The 23307-nt window shown below is 37.1% G+C and overlaps 1 protein-coding gene across 2 annotated transcripts in view; it reads left to right on the forward strand.

Annotated features, from left to right (window-relative positions):
- A1CF (APOBEC1 complementation factor) overlaps positions 1–23307 on the forward strand; it is an 83221-nt gene that overhangs the window by 39075 nt on the left and 20839 nt on the right. For both annotated transcript variants that reach the window (XM_012659761.1, XM_012659763.1), the window contains exons 3-5: positions 10469–10603; positions 12400–12530; positions 17739–17977. In XM_012659761.1, the coding sequence (XP_012515215.1) occupies positions 10469–10603; positions 12400–12530; positions 17739–17977 (505 nt within the window). The remainder of the gene's footprint in view (positions 1–10468; positions 10604–12399; positions 12531–17738; positions 17978–23307) is intronic.

The raw sequence follows: 23307 nt of genomic DNA on the forward strand, positions 1-23307 counted from the left end.
AAAGTGCAGATAAAGTGGACAGGATGCAAATGAATGTATCTAAAATTAAAAATGATGACATAAGACAACCTCAAATGAGCAAAACAGCTGTGGATTTTCTGTACAGATCCTTAAAACTGGCCATACTCTTTGACCTAGGAATAAGTACTAATATTTAGACACAGGATGTTTATCATAGTGGAATTTATAATTTGTTAAAAATTAAACATATCCTTAATACCCAAAAAAATATTAATGGCCAAATAAAATATGATCATCCTTATACTTCCAAATTATATGGTAATATAAAACTATAATTTCAAAGAAGTTTCAAAGACATGGAGAAGTGTCTAAATTTTAACATGAAGTTAAAAATCTGAAGGCTACATATAAATTTCCAAATAATATTTTAAGAAATCATTTGCACACAATAAAGAATATTGGAGAATAATGAAGTGTAATCTCTAATTAAGTGTAATTTTTTGTTGCTTGATGCTCTTCTTTTGTAGGCATTCTGTATAAATATGGATTATTTTTATTGTAAGGAAAAATCTCAAAGTTGAAAAAATTTCTAAGCATCATTCAACTGGCAGTAAAAAAACTGGGAAAATTTCATGGAGGAAACTTCATTATTGAATGTGGATGACAGGTGCCTGAATTCATTAGGCTATTCTTTCTAATTCTTCATATATTTGAAATTTGTTTAATATTGATATCGTCCAACCCTTTTATTTTGCAGTTAGAAAATAAGCCCCAGAGTTATATGACTATAAACCAAGGGTCAGCAGACCATGACCCATGAGCCAAATGTGGCACAGCTTATTTTTGTAGAGATTACAGGCTATGAACAGCTTTCACATTGTTAAAGGGTGGTTTTAAAGAAAAACCGAAGCCTAAAATATCAACTATTTGGCCTTTTTATAGAAAAGATTTGCTGATCCCAACTCTAAGCCTTAATCTAGTACTCTATGTTAGAAGCTAATCCATTTTAAGAAAATTCCCTATAACATAGAAAAGTGTTGCTTCTTTAAAAGAAGCAGGCGCGTCCCTCCTTGTCTTAGCCATTCATGCCAACTCAAGCACCGAGCTCTCATTCATTCATTTACTTGTTGATTTCACAGAGAGACATGTTTCTGCCTTCATGAAAATTATTCTCGTAGGGAAGATAGAAAATAAGAAAGTAAAGAAATAAGCAAAATAATTATAGAACACGGTGAGTGCCAGGAATGTCACAAACCAGGATGTATGAAAGAGAATGGCAGGTGACCTTCTTTGGGGAAGATGGCACTGAAGCTGAGACTTACAGGATGAGAGCAAACACCTTGAACGGAGCCAAGGGGAAATCAGAATCTATGACAGAGAGGACCATGCAGGCAGTACTCTTTAAATATTTGTAAAATGCAGAACACCTTTGGGCAGTGAAGATATTAATATGTTTTAATTTCAAAGATCTAATAAGATTATAGCAGATATATAAGTAAGTGGGATTCATCCTTCCCTTCCTCTATTAATCAGCCATGAACCTGGTGTCCTCAGAACAATCTCCCTCAAACCAGGAACAGAGTCTTTAATTCCCACCCCTCACTCTTGCTTTCTATGCACACTCTTTTATGGAGTTTCAATGCAACCATATGTCTGGATTCTAACTTGTTCAATTCTCCAACAAATATGTACAAGCCATAAGGTACCAAGGATGGTGCTAGATCAACACAAGTCTGATTAGAATACAGTTCCTGTTCTAAGGGTGTCCCAAATTAAGTTAACTCCTCATCTCTCTGGTTTCGGATAACATGCTTTAGTAATTTTAATTGGGTATTTCTCAATTTACATTTTTTCTAGAAATGATAAAAACAAGTAGAGTTAGGGCCCCCAGTTTACTAATTGGCATCATCTAAACTGGCTCAGAGAAAAGCGGATGGAAAAACACTATCCCGTTGACATTCTTTTCTAACCACTACACAAAAATTCTAGGGACAGAAATAGGAATTTGACTTCATGGTAAAATATAGCTCCTGGGTCCTGCTTTTCCTTCTATTGCCTGTTTTCACCACCTGCTCACATCCCTGCTACCCAAGGACTTAGGTCATTCACCAAGTTCATGGATACCAATTCTTTAAATAGGTAGCAATAAGCACGAAAACAGGATGGGACCAGTAGATCATCATGGGCACGTGCTTCCCTAAGCTTATCACCTCAGCCACCCACAGGCCAGATTTATTTTAAAGCACAAAAGAAGCCCTGCATCTACCAGCCAGAGATGCCACAGCATGGTGTGAAAGACTCCAAATGAAGGAGCAGTTCTGTGAATCCCGTTATGAGGGTGTGTGTGCCCAACATCTGTGGGAGCTTCATCATCCCAGGAAACAGAAATGTGTTCCAGAAGCTATTTTCAAATAGCAATGAATTTCTTCTCAAATAGCCTAATAGAGAGTAAGCTATACATGAGGTCTTCAACATAAGATTCTAAATATTTGCAAACTATGCATTATGGTACTTACTCTTAAAACTAGAAGCACAGTGGGTTTCTATTTTGTCAGCTTAAAAATTGGTGTGAACTTCATGTCCCAAATATGCAAAAGCATGAACAGGTCTTTTGGACTTTGGACTCTGTTAGCAGGCAACTTCACGATCTTTTTTTTAAGTACTCCCTGTTGTTAATACTGATTGGCAACCAAAAATAAGTGACTCTTCATCTTTAGAACCTAAAAGTTTACCGTTATGAAATACAAAATCTTTCAAACATAGCTAGGCAAAGAGGAAATTAGTGAGATCACAGAGCTGTATAATCACGAATTTATATAGGACTTCAGCAGCCATATTCTTTTATAACATTGTTTCAGAGGTGCTAAACAGGGAACTGAGATGATGTGAAATGGTACATTGCCACAGCATTTAAATGATATTGAAACTCATAGTGAGAGAATTATTCCATTTTCAATTCTCTTACAGCCTTTCTGATGAGGAAAGTTAGTCACTGGAAGTATGTCTTAAACACCTTTCTAGGACCTGCTGATCTTTTTAAGTCCGGAGAGCAGGACTAGAGCTCAAAGCTTTTAGTAGACAACAATGTCTACCTGGTTTATTTATCATGATTTCCCTCTTTTGTAATTGTTTTAATAATTACCTTCTATTTGTCAGAAATGATACTGATATTCCAGTCCTAAGAGCAATATATATTTTGTGTTTTGTATAAGTTTAAGTAACAAATGAATTAATGCAAAGAAAGTCATTAAGTAATTATTAGAATAAGTGTCAAGTGGATATGCAGTTGGAGATATCCCGATTTTTAAAATTCCAACATTCCCTTTAAGACTCCTATTGACTAACTCACAAAACACCGTATGAACATTTTTCCACATTTAAACACAGCATCAAAGTCAGCCTCCCTTTCGCAAGCATCCTAACACCTCCACAGGACTACTACAATCACCTAGCCAACCCCATTCCTTTACAGATGAAGAAATTAAAGTCAGAAAAGATTTAGTGCCTTGCCAAGTCCCTCAGCTTGTCAGAAATTAAAATTCATGAGGGTATGGTAGGAGAATAATGATTGTATAAAATTCTTTACATGCCAAAATCCAAGTGCATTAGAAGAGATTAACCTTGGCATATATTGAACTGGGAAAAGATAGGAGAGCTATTACCCAAACCACATGTTCTTTAACATGTCTTTATCTGCACACGGGAAGTTCTGCATAACTTAACCAGGTCTCTAGCTGCTACAATATTAGTTAATTCAAAAAGGCAAATTGTATCTATAAGTAAATAAAAAGTTAGATAGGCCTTTTGAATAAACTACACATTCTGAAAGGATAAAAGCCCAAAATGGATTATGGAATCACCTAAAGCTTTCACCCAGTTATTTCTTGGCTGGAACTTAGAGGTTCCTGTAAATTGAAGCAATGTGTCAAGACACGTGTCCAGAGCAAGAAGTGAACATGAATGCAGCAATTCTTGGCCTCAACAAAAAGGAAATACATGCTTAACAGTCCGTCATTATGTGAACTTTGCTGTAAAATGTAAACAGAAAGTCTTAGAAATGAGTTGGCATTTTATTTGCTCTCTTATATAGAAAAACACACACTCAAAAAAATGTTTTCTGATTTCTAATTTTATCTGTTCTTGAATTTAATATTCTTATGAGTGGCCAAAAACTTACTTTATGGAAAGCTTTACAAAACACATTTTTAAAAGCCTGTTTGCCTTTGAATGCTTCAAATATTGAGATAGTGAATTTCTAAGGGGTAGTTTGCAACACATAATCTTCAAAGGTAAAGGGAAATTATTAAACAATGTTATTAAATGCATAAATTTGATAACAAATTGCTTCTGCTTCCATAAGATAACTAGTAAAAGTTAGGACTATTTTCCCAAGAAATAGACCTTCAATAGGAAGCCTTCCAAAGTGAAACATGATTCATAATTTGCTAATAGTTGTTTCCACAGAAGAATTATATCATACATTTTTAAAAAATCAAATGTGAGGGCTTTGTGGAAAATGAACAAATTTTCAAGAGCCAAAAGCCATTTGCATCTTTCTTCATGATTTTTTCCATAGACATATGACACCAATAATATTATTTATTTAGAATTCATAAAATCAACTATTTCTACTTGTTTATTTTAAAAGTAAACTTTTTCTCACTTACATAAGTGAAAACCCACAGGTTTTATGTGATAATTATATTTTTTCTAGCATACTTTAAACTAAATGCACAATTACTGAAATAAGAAACACTGGTCTATAAACTTCCTATTATCATTGTGAGAAGCACTAGGTTGTATGATAAAGCTAAATTAATATTTGAGTATTATGTTCATGCCCTCGGTTTTCCTCTCTTTGTTTCTAACTCTAATTCTACATTTCCACAAATTTCAACAACTCATTTAGTCTTTATATCATAATTGTTTTACTCTATCTTAGGAGAATAATATTTGGCATTCATATTGCATATGCCTTGCAAGAATTGTAGAGAATAGCTAAGAAGGATAATGCTAACCTCCAGAGTATATTAAATAAATTCTGCTTTCTAAAAGTTTCCAGTCTAAAAATAGATTTTACCAACATGAAGTCACTGATCTTAACAAGATTTGAAGGAGAACTACACAAAATGGATCATTATCTTTTAAGCAATGAATTAACAAAATTAATATTTCCTGTAATATTGTCTGTTGTCCTCAGGCAATAAAAATTTTGTAAGAATATCAAAATTAAAAATCACATCTCAGAGAGTCCTTCTGGCACATCTTATTTAAGTCCCCTTAGACTTGCCTTAAACTCTATCACACAGTGTGGGATCTGGTGTATATGTGAAATGTAATAAGAATAATGTCTAATAAATATTTTTATTCAATCTCACAGATCAATAATTGGGAAAATACAGTATAGACTCACGAACTTCAATAGACATAGTCCAGAGATACATTCATTCTCAGTGCATTGCTATCAACCCTTAGAACTGTCCAGAAGAACTATGAGCACAGAATCACTGTTCTGGCCATGGCCCTGGTGACTGGTATACTTGTGAAGGCTCTAAATGCCACCAAGCCTGGGGAGATTGGCCAGGACCTGAGGGAACAGGAGCAGGAATAAATACAACCCAAGTCAATCGGAAAATGGATAGGAGAACACCTGAAACCAGTTTATTTAGGAAAAGTACACAGTTTCTTCCCTCTTGGAGAGGGGAAAAAAACAAAAAACCAAAGAGAACCACAAAGATGATTACAAATTTAGAATACAAAATTTCCAAAGAGCTGTTAACGAAATTGAAATTACTACTCGGGCAAAAACAGACTGAATGAAGGTTGATTAATCAGTGTCCTTCCATTTTATGAATGAGCTCCTTTATGGAAAACTACAACCATCTGGTCTCTACAATTGGTGAAATTGAGCCAGAAAGCAGGTAGAACATACAACAAGAGGAATTAAGCCTGAGAAGAAAAATCATCACAACTTTTGAATGCTATATATGCCATAAAGTTCACCAAATCAGGAATCTAGGTCCTTTATTCTAGTGTTTTCTGTGCCTTTAGGCAAGTCATATGATATATCTGAACTCAGTTTCCTCATCTCTAAAATGAGTATATTGGGATAATATAAAAACAAAAGATAAATAATGTCATAACAACAAGCATAGACTGAAGATCCAAATTTTTTCTCTGTTGCTTACTGCTTGTATGAATTTGAACACAGTCTACGCCTTGGGTTTCTCATCTATAAAATGAAGGTAATAGCAGTATCATTCTCATAAGTTTGTTGAGAACATTAAATGAGTTAATACATGTAAAATATTAGCATAGTGCCTTACTCAATTGAGGTCACCTGCTTTTGCTGCCATTAAGTGCAAATAACAGAAGCTAAAACTCTTTTCTGCTAATAATAATATTATTAGCAGAAAAAAGTTTATTAAAAGTGTATAAGGGGTGTTCATTCACAGAAACTTTGGATCTGGAGAATCAGATTCAAAACCCCAAACTACCTCACGTATTTGTCATTTTAAGAAAATCTATCTATCATCACGGGCTGTCAACATTAAAGTTTGCACCTTTGTGATGTCTGTATCAGAGCTCAATTTTATTTTACTATAACCATGACTGTCCCAGCTGCAAGGAAAGCTGGCAAAGCAAGTATCTGACATTGTTCAGTCCTGTAGAAGGCACTTTTGCCCAGATTCCCCAGATGTGTAATAGGTTCAGATGCTCAGTGGCCAAAATGAACTCAGTTCGTTCAACCTCCATGCTAAGACTTATTGCTTAGAATGATTTATGGAAGAAGGTGGTATGGTTTTTATCCAAGGTCAAGAGGGTAGACACAATCTCTTAAAGGTTCTATGGTTCTGCCACGAGGAACTTGAAATATCTGTAACAGGAATTTACAAATACCCTAGAGTTACTGGATAGACTCAGCATCCAATATTTACATTAAAGCCACTGCATTAGAATTGTATCCGCGATTTTTAATTTACATAGTTGAAGGTTTTCCACCTATTTATATGTGACTACAAAGAGATAATAGTTTTCCAAGTCTTTGATTGGAAAAATAAAGGTTCACAGAGTTTAATGAACATTCTCTTATGACAAACTAAAATCTATATTCTTTTACTGTGAACTATTAATACATTTGTGCTGCCGGGGAGAATGCATCCCATGAGGACATTAGCCAGAAGGGAAAAAAGCAGTTATAACTAGGCTTTATCTATTTTAAACTCCTCAACTACAAAAATAGTGCCTGAAATACCAGCAAACTAGAGCCCGACTGTCCTTTCTGAGTAACGGACAGCTATTCTAACCCCCTGACTAACGCCCAGGGCCTGTCTTAAATTGGTCTGGACTTCCACCACCGCTGCATTCCAAGCCCGGTGGGTGGTTCGCAGAGCAAATCTCCCCTACTGTGTGAACTTCAGGGCATCTCCGAACCACTCAGACTCCAAGCAGTCCCCAGAAAAATATTCTTGGGGAATTTTTTTCAAGTATTTTTAGAAATCACAGAAAGACAATAAGCTTTCCTGCCCAATCATTTCAGATCATAAGCAGATGAATATTCCTAATACACATGATATGTGCAAAGTAGTTAGGTGACATTTTTAACAATTATGGCAATCAAGAAAGTTGAAGAGAAAATAAAAAAATGTCTATCTGCTGGTTGCCTATTTATTTTCTTATCGGATAAATCTTGTCAAATCAGAAATTCTGGAATAGCAACTTTACTATTACGGTAAGAAAGTTTGAATCTGAAGGATAAAAATGCTACAAAATTTATACTAAATTTATTCCAATAATCTGTTCAATCTTATAGACATCAAAGATTTACAGAAATGGGCTCAGAGGAGTCATCATCACCCAGTTGGAGAGAGTTGGTCTAGAGAGCAGGATGGTAGTTTGGCAATATATACAGGTTGAGTATCTTTTATGTGAAATTCTTGGGACCAGAAGTGTTTTGGATTTTAGATTTTTTCAGATTTGGAAATATCTTCATACATATGTAAGACAACTTAGGAATGAGACCCAAAACATGAAACTCATTTATGTTTCATATATACCTTATACACATAGCCTGAAGGTAATTTTATAGAATAGTTTTGATAATTTTGTGCACCCATCACATGAGGTCAGGTGTGAAATTTGCCACTTGTGGTGTCATGGCAGTGCTCAAATTTCAAATTCTGGAGCATTTTGGATTTTTGAATTAGGGATGCTCAACCTGTAGTAATATACCTCTCAGAAAGCAATAGATGTGAGACATGTTCTTCCAAATAGTTTGTGTAATAAAATGATTGGTAATTCAAAAAGGTTCTAAATGCATTAGGGAGTTTGCCACTTAACGGCATAATACATTTATTCATAAATAAGGAGTATTTTAATGTATGTGTCTGTTGTAAGTGACCAGGATTTCATATGTCAAAGCAACAAAATGTAGAGATTAAGCTGATGAACTCTGAAGCCTTATTGCCTTGGTTCAAATCCTTGCTTCTTCACTTCCCAACCACATGACCTTAGCAAGTTACTTAATCTCCCTGGGCCTCGGTATCTTCTGTAAAATGGGATAACAACAGTCCTTAACCCATGATGTTGTTGTAAGAATTAAAACAGTATCTGACATGTAGTAAGTGCTATAAGTATTTGTTATAATAAAACATTTAATATCTCTGAAAATATCAATTTTACATTTTTTAGGAAATTCTTGACTGAGGTACAGACCGCTGAATTCTTAAGAGTTTTTTGGGTTTTTTTTTTCTATAAACATAAAACATTTCATTTCTCAGATTTCTCAGTAATACCGAAGTTTTGTTACTGGACAATCCTGCGAGAATATTAGAGAAAGAAAAAAATACTTGAGAACTCTATAGGCAAAAATTTACATAATCAGTAAGATTAAAAATACTGTTGTTTGAAGCAAAAAAGTAATCCAGGCAAGGTAGAAGACTCATATACACCTGTTTTATTATATTATTGTTTAAAGAAACATGATATGAATTATTAAGAATAAAAAAAGTGATCATGACCACAGACATCAATTACATACTGTGATGCAAGGAGCCTTTGTGCTAACATTTATAAAATAATTAAGACTCAAATTGACATATACAACTATTTAACAGGGATACTACAAGCTGCTTTTCTTTGATTTTAAATAGCAAACAACTGTCACGCAAAAGTGTCTTTAAACAACATATCTTTTTAAAATACACATAGAAAAATATTTGGAAAGGCAGACACACTTAACAGTAACTACATCTAAGGATAGTAGGGTGATACATTGAGGAATTTTTCTTTTTACTTTATATTTCACTTTTTCCAACAACATGTATCATTTTATAGCATAAAACTTAAAATATTAGTTATAGAAATTAGTAGTTAATACTGACACTTGGTCCATTGTTCTCTCTAAAAATCCTAATGAAATGTAATGACAAAGAACTGACTGTGTCTAAGCAAAAAGTAATTTGTCTACTTTTCCCCAACAAATGAACTATTTCAGATCAATAGTGGTGTACTAGGCCCATACTTCACTTTGGAGCCCCTGAAGTTATTTTTAGGTTTTATCCGTAGAAATACTAAAATAGTTAGCACTGCAAAGAAACAATAATGCTACTCCTTCCTGAAAAGGTCATTTGTTAGGACAAAGGAAAAAAAAAAAACAGAAGTTAATTTTATTTGGACTGAGAACATAATTATTCCCCACATAAAGATTCAGCATCAGTAAACTCTTTTCACTGTCTTGTCAGCTTTGGAAATAGATTTAAGTCCCTCTCCAGCTAGCCCGCAAATTAGCCAGTTCACTCCTCCAAATGTTAATCTTCATATGTTCTTATTTAGGGGTCACATTGCCTTGCTTGGCATATGAAACAACCAAAATCCAGGAAGGCAAGAAGGGAATTAATAACTATTGAAGATATAGCACATGCCAAAAGCCTTGCATATTTGATATGTCTCCTATAATCAAAAGTTGATATTATTCCCACTTTGTATATGAGAAAACTGAAGTTCTGAGAAGTCATTTGCCCCAGGTCCCACAGCTAGGGAGCAATAGAGCCAAGTAGTCTGGCTCCAAGACACTTCTCACCACGCTGCACAGCCCTCAACAGGAAATCAGAGGTCCAGATTTAAATTGTAGTCAGATCCTTTGATGATCAGGCTTTGGTGAGTTTATATGACAACAACAAAAAAAATAGCTGCTTGATTTGTTAAGAAGGTAGATCTCCTAACTTTTATTACCACAATAAAGTAAAATTTAAAAAAATAATAACCCCTTATATTTGCCCAGCACTATACAAATTTTAACAAAGCCTATCTTAAGCAAGTTACTGACACACACACAGAGCATGGTATTATAATCCACATAAAACAGACTTTACTTTTTCTCCTCTAACCAGCCAGCTATTATTATCTGTCAATGATAAATATGTTCATCATGAAATAATTTTGAAAAATAAAGAGAAACTGATTTTATCATTTTCTTCTCTTTCTCATACCTGCCCTGGATTTGCAGGAAAATGGACAAAGAAAATATGGCGGCCCTCCACCTGGTTGGGATGCTGCACCCCCAGAAAGGGGCTGTGAAATTTTTATTGGAAAACTTCCCCGAGACCTTTTTGAGGACGAACTTATACCATTATGTGAAAAAGTGAGTCCAAATTTAACATTTAGTTTTTCTTATCTTCCAAGGGAAAAATACTATTCTCTTCACTGTACTCTCACTCTTCTTGGTCAGTGATGATTTCTCTTCCAATTGCCATTCCTCAATCATGGACAAAGTTAAAACCTTCCTAGCTGTTACTGATTGTCCCTTAATTATCACTGCCTTGACCCAGCTCTTTTTCCTGTGACAGTCTGAACTACAATCGCTAATGACTTTAAAATCTACACCTCGTTCCTCAATCTCTCCACTGGCAGCCAGCCATCTTACTGCAAACTCAGTGTGTCTGTCTACCCACAATCACTCTACAAAAACTTGCCTAAAATTAGTTATTGCTCCAACTTCACATTTTAATATGGTTTTATAAAGTACAAAATTGCCATATTAAAAGAATCTGTATGTTTGTCATGGCTCAAACATGTGCCTATATATCTCAATCTGGAATGAAATTTTCTTCTGCAAGCCTGAATTTCTTTTCTACCTTAATGCATCAATAAGATTAAGAATATGGCTTCTCAATGTCATTATATACTTACTAAAGAATAAATTCCTTCAGTTTTAATTCAAATCGAGGTGTTTTGTTTTTTGTTTTTTTACCAAATCCAAATTAAAGGGAGAATACAAAATTAAAATTTTCAATAATTTACCAAGTGGCTTTTAGAAACAAGCACATTCCTGAAAAATTTAGTAAATATAAGAATTTAGTTCTTTCCTAAATGCCAAAATCAATTATGTGTATGTATCTATGACTTAGCCTTTGCATTATATGATTTTATACATATAATGCTACCTGGCACGTGGACAAATTATGAGGACTTCTATAAGAATCTTATATACTGAAAATAAAATTGAGCATCAAGAAACACCTGAAACACAGATGCAAACATGTTCAAACTCTTTCCTAATGAGCCCAGAAGAAATAGGTATCCATCACTGAACATCTTGGGGTGAGGTGGGGCTGAGCTGAGGAGCAACCAGCCACTAAGGTAATGGCATATGCTTAATGACACTGCTCCCCAGACATGCCCATGGTGTCGATTTGGGCAATCCTTCTACAGCAGCCAGCAATAGTAATAGTAGGGTGGCGGCAGGAGTACTATGTGGGCACGCAGAGTCACTGTAGTCAGGGGGATAAGAGTGAGTGCTCTCTACTGTGGAGGTCCTGGCCCTGTGTCAGTTGTACTAAGACTAGCATTGACCTTCGGCCTTCAGGTAGAGAAAACGACAAGGCTCCCCAGATCATCCTCTGAAACACATCTGTGTTCATTTTGAGGTCATGGCAGGGGAAAAAGAGAGCTAAGAAGTCAGTTTAGCAATGTTCCAAATGAGAATTCTTGGTTTTTCTTTCAAACATCAGTGATAGAGTGGCACCAAGTAGAGATCAAACTATGGGGACTTCAGAGGCCAAGGGAGAGGGCATAGACAAATCTATCAAAAACTTGTACTTACAATGACAAATGTGTTTTCGGGTCCCTGAGACATGGCATAAATCTCTAGATAATTTTGTGATGAAAGGTCATTTACTATGTCAAAAACATTCTGTTAACTCAAGTTGAAATGTCACTTTTACAGATTTTCTTTATTTAACTTGATTTTTCCCATGAGTCAAATAACTGATCTGAACCCAGCATGAAAGTATGCAAATCATTCCACATGGGACGCAAATGCCAAATCGTGCTGGCAGGAGGCACACTTCAGAAAACATTGTGTGTATGTGTGTGCGTGCGTATGTGCATGTTCATTTAGAAGTACAAATATGAATTTTCTGTTTCTATTACTTACAGATCGGTAAAATTTACGAAATGAGAATGATGATGGATTTTAATGGCAACAATAGAGGATATGCATTTGTAACATTCTCAAATAAACTGGAAGCCAAGAATGCAATCAAGCAACTTAACAATTATGAAATTAGGTAAGATCTACCTCTTCTAAGTGAATCAAAAAATGCACCTGTATCTGTTTTTCTTTCCAGTTTATCTAAATAGTATACATAAAAAATAGCCAAACCAGAAATAAAATAGGTTCATTCTTTTTCTTAGTAAAAATAAACTTGATTAAATATTTAATATCAATACTATATAAGGTGCCAAACTAAGTTCTGTGAAATGTTCAAAGAAACAAAATTCATTAACTTATCTACTTCATAAATATGTGCTGGGTAGTGTTCAAAATATTGGAAATTTATCAAGGTACAATTCCCTGTCCTCATAATAAACAAATATATTTTATTTAAAATAGCATGAAAAAATTAACACAAAGATGGCATAAAGTTGTGTGAGGAAGTGACTACCCTAACTTGGTGTATTTCAGAAAATACCCTCTGGGAAAGTGAAATTTGATCTGAGACTTGAACGAAAGAGCCAGCCCTGACAGTCAGGCCTGGGGAAGATTATTTCCAGAAAAGAGAGAACACCACGTGCAAAGTTCCCTCAATAAGAACAAGCTGGATGTGTTCGAGGGAAAGAAAGCCCATGAGAGAGAGGAGGATTGAAAACAACACAGTTGGAGAGCCTTGTACTCTGAGTTAAAGAATTTGAATTTTATTCCAATAAAAAGGGGAAATTGTAGGAGAGGTTTTATTAGATTTGCTGTTTTTAAAACATGACTCTGGCTGTTGGGTGGAGAATGGACCATAGCAGGGTGAGGACTGAAGAAGGAGAGCCTGGTAGAAGGCTGCAGAGTGGTCTAGATCTAGATAAGAGGTGATGGTGGTTGGACAAGGGACTTAGTGGTGAAGGTAGTTAAAAAAGGGTCAGATCTAGGATATATTTTGAAGGTTGAAAAGGCAAGACCCGCTAGATGTTGGATTTAAAAGTGTGAGAGAATTCAGAATTCAGGGAGGAAACCTAGGATTTGGGTCCAAGTATCTGTGGATATGGTAATGCCACTGATATGGAAAAGACTAGAGGAAGAACAGGAAACACATGAACAGCTCTGTTTGGGGTGCACTACACTTGACATGCATATTGGATATCCCAGGGGAGCTGCTGAGGCGGTGACTGTCTGCATGACAGTGGAGGCAGAAGAGAGGTCACAGTTGGAATATAAACTTAGGGGTCAGCAAAATATAGATGACACTTAAAACAACAGGACCAGAGGAGGGTTCTAGGACATAACTGACACTGTGCAACCAATAACTGGTTTTTTACAAACTGGAAATAGGGGTGGGTGCAGTGGCTCACACCTGTAACCCCAGCACTTTGGGAGGCCAAGGCGGGAGGGTCACTTGAAGCCAGGAAGTTGAGACCAGCCTGGCAATATAGCAAGATCTCAACTCTACAAAAAAAAAAATTTTTAAAGAATTAGCCAGGCATGGTGGTGTGTGCCTGTAGTCCCAGCTATTCAAGAAGCTTAGGAGAGAGAATCATCTGAGCCCAGGAGTTCAAGGTTACAGTGAGCTATGATCATGCCATGCACTACAGCCTGGGTGACAGAACGTGACTTTCTCTCTAAAAAAAAGATAAGTAAACTGGAAATAGGGCTAACTTTATTAAATTGTCTGAGTTCTAAAACCTTCATATGGTGAGAAAACTGTCACAAATCCTTTCTTAGGAGAAGCTCTGAGCCACGTGGCAGGAAGATTAATGTCACAGCTAAAAAGCAATAGCCTTAGGATCAGCCAGGCTTCACTTGAGTGCCAGCAAATAACTTAACCTCTCTGAGCCTCCATTTTCTCATCTATAAAATGGGGATAATATCCATTTCATAGGTTTTATTGTGGGGATACTATAAAGATTTTTAAATGCTTAACCCCATGTTTGGAATGCAGTAATAAGTCAACAAATGATAGAATTATTATATACTATAGCACAGTTCATCAATTCTAGATGTAGTTTTTGACATCTAGTTCCTTTCTGAAATAGAGGTGCACCTTAAAAGTGATGGGATCTTAAATCTGATAAATGTAGAAAGAATTCCCACTGTTATTTTCCTCCCACTTTCTATAGGCCCAAAGTAAGTCATATATTATCCTTATAGCTGTGCAAATCAATCAACTACTGGGTCATTTTTCTTAAACTCCTTTGTCACAGGAAGATCAATTGGATTTGATGACTAGTAGTTTAGCCCACTCATTCATTGACAAGGTTGGATTCTGGAACACAGTCTTAGAGAAAAATATAAGGACACTCCCTTCCCACCATGCCTCCATGGACCCAAAAGAACTTTGTGTGATATGTGGAGAAGTGTTTGTAGTAGGAATCAGGAGACCTGAGGTCCAGCTCAGGTTCCTTTGGACAAATCCTTTAACCTCTTCGAGTATCACTTTCATCACTGGCACCAGATCAGAGATGTTGTGAGCATCCACCATATGAAATAATATGCTCTAAAGTACTCTGAATGGGCTACAAAAAGCTTTATGTTAATGTATCTTTTTAATATTACAGTCATATGATTTCAGGGATTGGAAGATTCCCCATTCCTTGGTCTTTCATGGAATGTGGACATTCTAATAGTAAGGGTTATTCCCAGAAGGCTTTGGAGTTGAGATGGCCATGGAATTGGCTATGCAGGGTACCAATAGGATTTGTTGTATCTACTCAACACATTGTTACCCACTGGGGCCTGTCAATGCTTTTTGACAGCAGACAGGATATGAATAATAAATACAACCAATCCACCAGTCACTGATAATTAACAGTATCCTTCATGAATTTCAGTGTCTTCATCTGTAAAATAGAGATAAAAATATAGCTACTCATGGGGTGTTATGAAAAATAAATGAGATAATGCACATAAATATCAGGGCCTGACATATAACAGGTGCTCTGTAGATGTTTGCTGATGGCTATGGTGAAGGTGATGGGAGAGGGGAGAAGAGAAGGAGGTGAAATATGACAAAGAATTTAGAAAGAGAACATTAGTGGCCAAGATTCCAGGCAAAGCTCAGGTTGGATGCCAGAAGCAAGGTAAAGGCATAGAGCTACTTTAAAAATTAGGGGGTAGGATAAATGGAATGTGACATAGCAGAATAGAGACCCAGAGTCCACCTCGCCTATTTCCACCCTGCCTTGGGTCAGTCCTGCCAGAGGGGGAATCTTTCCTGTGGAGAAGAGAATAACCTGCAATTTGCTTTTAGCTACCATTTCTCAGGGCATAAATAAAGCTCCTATCCGGAAAAGATCCACAATTGTCATATCATCCTCCTTATCATCAAATATTCACTGAACGTCATCTAAATGCCTGGCTTCTAGAGACATTAAAGCTGTGCCCTCAGCTTTTGAGAGATGGCTCGTTTCCAAGCAATTCTAGGAAAGGTGCCTGACAAACCACACACATTTAAAAACAGGATGTGGAATGCCAGGCTCCCCCTGCTGGCAGCTGATACATGACCAGCCCCCTAACTATCAAAAATAATATAATTTCTAAATAAACAATATCTTGGAAGAGAGGGTTTTAGTGTTTAAATTAAAAAAAAAAATTATAAGGTCATTTTGTCAACCCTTTGGGCCCTCCCCCTGCCAAAAAACACATTCTTGAGCTAATGCTTGCTAGACTGACATAGATCTGCCACGGAGCTGATACATGGTCCTTGGTTCTTCAGCAAAGCCTAGGAGACAACTAGCACGGTGACTCATTCTGTTTAGAACACCTGCCACATAACCAAGAGCCACTAGTTCCAAGAGAATCAGACCAATCTCCCACTCACCTGGCAGAGAGCTTTTATTCATGACACATGACTGGTTTCTGTTAAGGATACCTTACCCATTTTCAGTCACTTTGTGTTATTATAAAAGTCATAAGCCTAATCTGTAACATGTGGAGAACAACAAAAAGCAGAAAAAATAAAAGACCATTCCTCCATAACCCCATTGCTGAAAGATAACCACTATGTTGACATTTCATTGTCTTTCCAGACTTTCTATACATTTTTAATCAAAATGGCCTTCTTATATACTTACTTTATAGCTTTTTAACCCAGTATGGGTTAAAAATGAACTGTTTACTATCCCATGAACTATAAACTGTTTTTTAAAACTGATATTCTTCTCCATGACTATTTTTAATAACTGCAGAGCATTTTATGGTATGAATGTCCATCTTTGGTTTACCGGTGATTTTCAGCCAAGAACAGTAATTTCCATCTTAAGGGATGTTTAGAAAGGTACAGAAGCATTTTTGGATGACCTGATGTGTTGCTATTGGGATTTAATGAGCAAGAAGCAGGGTTGATAAACATACTATGGTATACGATGAGGAAATGTCCAGTCTCACCAAAGCCAAAAATGTCTTAGTTGAAATGAATTAAACCAGTTCTTTATTGTGAGATATTTTGCTCATTTTCAGTTTATGGGCCCAATAGCATCAATGAATATCTTTAATCATAAATCTTGGTGCTTATCTTTATTTCCCAGGGACAGTTTCCCAGAAAGGGCATTATTTGGTCAAAGGTGATGTACACTTCAGACTTTTGATACATTTTGCCAAATGTCCTCCAGACTAGTTTAATCAATCTATGGCTGCCAATGAAGATATAATTTCAACTTGCTAATAACCAACTCTGTACAGTGGAAGGAACACGGACTGAGATCCCAGCGGTCAGTTTCCTCTCTTAAAAATCTATAAGAAGTTGTTCCTGGAGTCTCAAGTTATCTGTAGAATGGAAATACATTTGCTCTACCCATCACACAGGCTCGTTGTGTGGGCCAAATAATATGTGAAAATCTGTTCAAGATTTTTTGCTATTTTTCATAAAGAGCATATCAGAACAGCTTTTCTCCTTGGCTGGAAAAGAAAGGGAACATCAGGGGTTGCAAACTCAAGTGCCTGGCCAGGGATGACAACGGTAACGTGGGCCAGGTATAGAGGCCTCAGTACTAGGACGCATCAGGGAGTGTGAGTGTTGATGACAACTGGTGAATCCACACATAGTCTAAAGGGAGCAGATGCCGCTCAGCTTCACATAATTTTTTTCTTTTGAAAACGTAGAGCCCATGTGGACACATCTAATGATCTCTCCAAAGTAGCCACAATGCTCCAAAAACAGTTTAAACATTATGAAGAACAAACATCCCACATCTGCAGGCCGTATCTGATCCAGGGCCACACATTTTCAAGCTCAGCCTTCAACCTTAATCACACAAGGATGCTCATCAGTCAAAATGCCTGCTTTTTTTTGCAGAAATGGGCGTCTCTTAGGGGTTTGTGCCAGTGTGGATAACTGCCGTTTGTTTGTCGGGGGAATCCCAAAAACCAAAAAGAGAGAAGAAATCTTAACAGAGATGAAAAAGGTCACCGAAGGAGTTGTTGATGTCATCGTCTACCCAAGTGCTGCAGATAAAACCAAAAACCGGGGCTTTGCCTTTGTGGAGTATGAGAGCCACCGGGCCGCCGCCATGGCCAGGAGGAAACTGCTGCCAGGTGAGCACCCCCTCCTCAAAGATGAGACCTCTCTGCTCTGTCCTGCCTGACTCAGCAAAGAAAACAAGTGTTTGGGGTTTTGTTTTTAATGTGGGGGAGGAGTTGCTTTATTGTCTTTGATGATCTCATCTACCTCAGTTGACTCAGTTCCCCAAAGTTTTCACAGACTGGGTTTTGAAAAATATTCATGTTGTGCATTGAACCCAATTTACATGTACTGGAGAAATCCAGAACCTAAGTGATGAACACTTAAAGCAAAGAGTTGCCTTAAAATTAAATGTATCATAGTTATTTTTGTGTATAGATTTTATCAGGCTTAATAGGGCGTATTATCCATTATAATGTAGAAATAACAAACCTCAAATGATACATTATCTCAATGACAATTAAGTGATATACTTTTTATTATGACTCCGTAGTGTCTAATAATGTCTGCATAGTTTGAGAAAAGAGAAATAAAAACTGTCCTTAGAAAGGCACCTTTCTTTGTTAGGTGCTACAACCACCGGGTAGGTCCCGTTTGGGCAATAACCGTTAATTCCTGAGTTTAAAAGACACCACCTCAGTAGATCGACTTCAGAAAAATTGTTTTAAAGTCCTCGGTTCCTTCTAAAATATTCACTAAAACTCAGAGTCAAGCATTAAAATGAATTACTATTAAAATAAGAGGATTTCAAGAATGACAGACTAGACACATTGGAATTAACTTTTCTCGTGAAAATTATAGGACCGCCACCGGAATTGAAAACAAAACCACCACCAAAAAAAAAAAAAATCTAATTTTATGTTGCCCTTGTACATATTCTTAAAAGCAAAACAACCCAATAGTAGGATTAACCCTTTAGAAATTTTCAAAATTGGGAGATAGCTTCTAGCTTAGAGAAAATTTTTAAAGAATATTTTAATGAAAGCAGTTTAAAGTGAAAAAAAAATAGGAGATAGCTCCAGAAATTGCTGATGCTATTAGAAAGGTGGATACTTTTAATGTTGAGTCTTTCATCCACAACCTCCTCATTCTTTACTACCCAGTGCTCAAGTCCTCTGAATCACAGGCTGATAGACTCCCTAAAACTCCCCGTGGGCCATACCTAGTCTCTCGGTGGCTTGGACTTAATATTTTGCTATATGCTTCAATTCTTCTTTCTTCTTCAACACCAATAATTCTGCCACTGAAAATTCTCCTGTATCCATCCTGTTCTCGGGTCACCGTTGTAGTCTAAGTGCATCTATTCTAAACCTTAGACAATTTTTTCCAGGGCTCTTAAGTATTCTCCCAGCTCTGCCCTTTCTTTGATGCACCCCTCCCTCTGCCTACCCCATGCTGAATATTACCACCACACTGAAGTTTCCAGAATATCCTATCATCCTTTCAATAAGTTCTTACGAATAGTAGGAATTCAATCTCCATCTATCAATAGGCTGAATAGTGTCATTCACTCGCCAGTTCAAAAATAGTCACCTCCTCCTTGCTGCATATGAGATAAGGACTAAATCTCTGAGACTGTTATTCAAGGCCTTTTATTCATGTCCCCAGTTCTTTATGACCATATTTGCTATCTTCTATTTCCCAGTAAACACCCTTCTTTCTACCAGAACAGACTTTTGAATGCCCTACATAACCACCATGTTCATTTGTGTCACCTTTATTCCCATTGCTCATCCTTTCCTAGAAACATCCACCACTCCTGCCTCCCCTTCTCACGACATTCACCCCAGCTCAGCCAGCACCTCCTTGAGAAACCTGCTGCCACTCTTCCAGCCCAAATAAGCCACTTCCCTCCCTCAGTTTAAGCGGGAATCATTATCTGTAAAACAGCTATGTAAAATCATTTTGGGGGTTGGGGAGGATGACAGTGAAAGAAGGTACAAAATGGGTGAAAGGCAGTTTTCGGATAATCAGTACTCCCAGAGAGTCTGAACCTCCCGAAAGCTTCCCCATCTCTTCAAAGAAAATGGCATATTGACTCACCGAAAGAGCTTCTGTCTTTACATAAGTCGAGCTGACTGGGCCAGACAGGGCTGAGCAAGCTGGGCTTCAGAAATTCTCAAGTATTTCGTTACGCTTCCACACAAACTCCTAACTTTTCCTCCCTGTCTGGGATCCGGCATAGGGAGGCTGCCTCACTCTCTCCACACCCTACCCATATTCACCACGATCCAAGGCAAACTCCCTCACTTGTAGCCCTTTGAGTCGGACTCGGCCTTGGCTGGTTTCCCTCAGCTAGATTTTAGTCCTCATCTGCAAACTAACGAGGGGACGCCCAGTGGTGTAGGAGCCAAACAGACCATTCACTTCTAATTCAAAACCTATTACCCACTTGGATCACTCTATTTGTTACTCCTCTGTAGCCTCAACAACAACAAAGGATTTCAGTAATTACCATCCCTCTAGAGAGCCTGGTTTGAAGGAATGATGAGATCTTTTAAGAAAGATGATGAGCAAGGACCACAAGAAGTTTTCCTTCTTCATTGATCCAGACTTGCAGACAGAAAACTGTGGTCCACAGTGATGTAACTGCTCCCAGCCCCTCACCTCCTCTCCTAACAGTGGCAGCTCCCTCTTGACAAATCTCATATCTGTCAAGCTGTGTATGAGACAACATTGCTGCATCCAACTCAGAGGCTATAAAGCCATTCTCAGGATGCTCTGAAAAAAAAAAGTTCTAGTAGTGATTCTCAGCTTCAGGCAAAATCAGAATCACTTGGAGAGCTTGTTAAAACACAGACTGCTAAACGCTGGCACCTGATTCACTAGGTTTGGCATGGAGCCAGATCATTTGCATTTACAACAAGTTCCTAGGATGCAGCTGCTCCCCAGACCACACATTTGAGAACCCATGATCTAAATCAATGGTTGTCCATCCTGGGCTGCATATTAGAATTACCTGGAGATGTTTTCAAATAATACTGGTGCATATCAACTTCTAATCAATAGATTCTGCTTCACTGGTATATAGAGTCGGGGCACAGGTGTTTTAAGTTTTCCAGATGATTCCATTGTTCAGCCAAATTCTGTGATCCACTGCTGAATCTATCAGCTGATGATCTGGATATTCATCTTCGCTGCATGTAAATAGCAACACCTGGGGAACCACTTGGTAAACACTTATTAGACATCTAGAACATATGCTGCTCTCCTCTAAATGACATGGGACAGTCTTAAGAAACATGGCACCTAACCACTGTACTCAAAGAGTTTATATTCTGAAAAAACTATATGTCCAAGAAAATAAACAAAGAATATTAAAAGGAGAGTACATTTGGGTTTTTTTTTTTTGAGAGTGTATCATTGAATCATCATTTAAAAGTGATAAAGTAAGTCTTTTATCTGCATCATCTTTTTTGTCTTTACAACTTTTATCATCCCAATTTCATAGCTAAGGAAATTGATGCTTAGAAAGGATGTTTTCTAGCCAGAATCATTTTTCTGATATTTGAACTTGTCTTACTTCAAAACCTATGTTCTCAAATCACTCTGTAATACTAACTTCCACCAGAGCCTTCACAGAGGTGTCTGTGGAAATCACTGCTTCCCATACCTCCTCTCATTTCTCTTCCTCCTAGCCTTATACGGCGATTCAGGCCCATGGGTGGTCTGTGATGGTCCCAGGCTGAGAAGGGAAAAGCTAGAGCAGTGGTTCTCAACTCCAGCTGCATGTTAGAATTAGCTGAGCTACTTATATCAGAATTGGGAAGGACAGTCCAGAGATCAGGAACGAGCTGGTAAATCTTTCACAGCCAGCTCCCGGGGGAAAAAACAAAAGCCCTGCTTTGTCAAAGATTAGGTGGCTATATGAGGACGGTTTTATATCTGGGTTCTCAGTTCTGTTCCACTGGTCAATGGCTCTATTTTTATAAATGGACATATAAGAATAACATCTATTGGCTGTTGGGCAGGGGGGAGAGGGGAGAGGGGAAGGAGGAGGAGGGAGGAGGGGACGGGTATTTGCATACACAAAAAGTACAATGCGCACCACACAAAGGATGGACATATTTGAAACTCGGACTTGGGGGGGAGGTGGGGGTAAGAGCAACATATGTAACCTAAACATCTGTACCCCCATAATATGCTGAAATAAAAAAAAAAAAAGAGCCCTGATTTGTAGCATTTGCTGATTTCCATGGTACTAACATTCCCACTGTAGCTGATTTCAAGCCACCAATGTGACTTCGATTGGCTCACAAAATTCTGGTAATTTCTTTATCCATTTTCTGTTGAACACTTAGATTGATTCCATATTGGTTCTTTATCTTGGCTATTGTGAATAACGCTGCAATGAACATGGGAATGCAGATATCTCTTTGACATACTGATTTTTTTTTTTTTTTGGCTATATACCCAGTAGAGTGATTGCTGGATCATATGGTAATTCTATTTTTAATTTTTTGAGGAACCTCCATATTGTGTTCCATCATGGCTGTACCAGTTTACATTCCCACCAACAGTGTACAAGTGTTCCCTTTTCTCCAAATCCTTGCCAATATTGTTATCTTCTATCTTTTTGATAATAGGCATTCTACCAAGTGTGAGGTGATACCTCATTGTAGTTTATATTTATATTTCCCTGATTAGTGATGCTGAGCATTTTTTTATATACCTGTTGGCCATTTGTATGGATATTAACTCCTTATCAGATATATAGTTTACAAACATTTTCTCCCATTCTTTAGGTTGTCTCTTGCACTGCTGATTGTTTCCTTTGCTGTGCAGAAGCTTTTTAGTTTCATGCAATCCCATTTATTTATTTTTGCTTTTGTTCCCTGTGCTTTTAGGATCATATCCAAAAACTTGTTGCCCAGACCTATGTCAAGAAACTTTTCCCTTATGTTTTCTTCTAGTGGTTTTACAGTTTCAGGTCTTACGTTTAAGTCTTTAATCCATTTTGAGTTGACTTTTGTGTGTGGTGTAAGATAAAGGTCCCATTTCATTCTTCTGCATATGCTTATCCAGTTTTCCCTACACCACTTATTAAAGAGACTGTCCTTTCCCCATTGGATGTTCTTGGCACCTTTGTTAAAGGTCAATTGACCATAAATGCATGGATATACTTCTGGACACTATTCTATTCCATTGGTCTATATGTCCATTTTTATGCCAGTACTATATTGTTTTGATTACTATAGCTTTGTAATATATTTTAAAATCCAGTAGTGTGGTGCCTCCAGCCTAGTTCTTTGTATTTAGATTGCTTTGGTTAGGGTCTTTCCTGGTTCCATACAAATTTTAGAGGTTTTTTTTTTTTCTATGTCTGTGAAAAATGTCATTGGAATTTTGATAGTGATTGTATTGAATCTAGATTGCTCTGCTCTGGGTAGTGTGAACTTTTCAA

Source organism: Propithecus coquereli, unplaced genomic scaffold (genome assembly GCF_000956105.1).
Source record: "Propithecus coquereli isolate 6110/MARCELLA unplaced genomic scaffold, Pcoq_1.0 Scaffold63, whole genome shotgun sequence".
Taxonomy (NCBI): domain Eukaryota; kingdom Metazoa; phylum Chordata; class Mammalia; order Primates; family Indriidae; genus Propithecus; species Propithecus coquereli.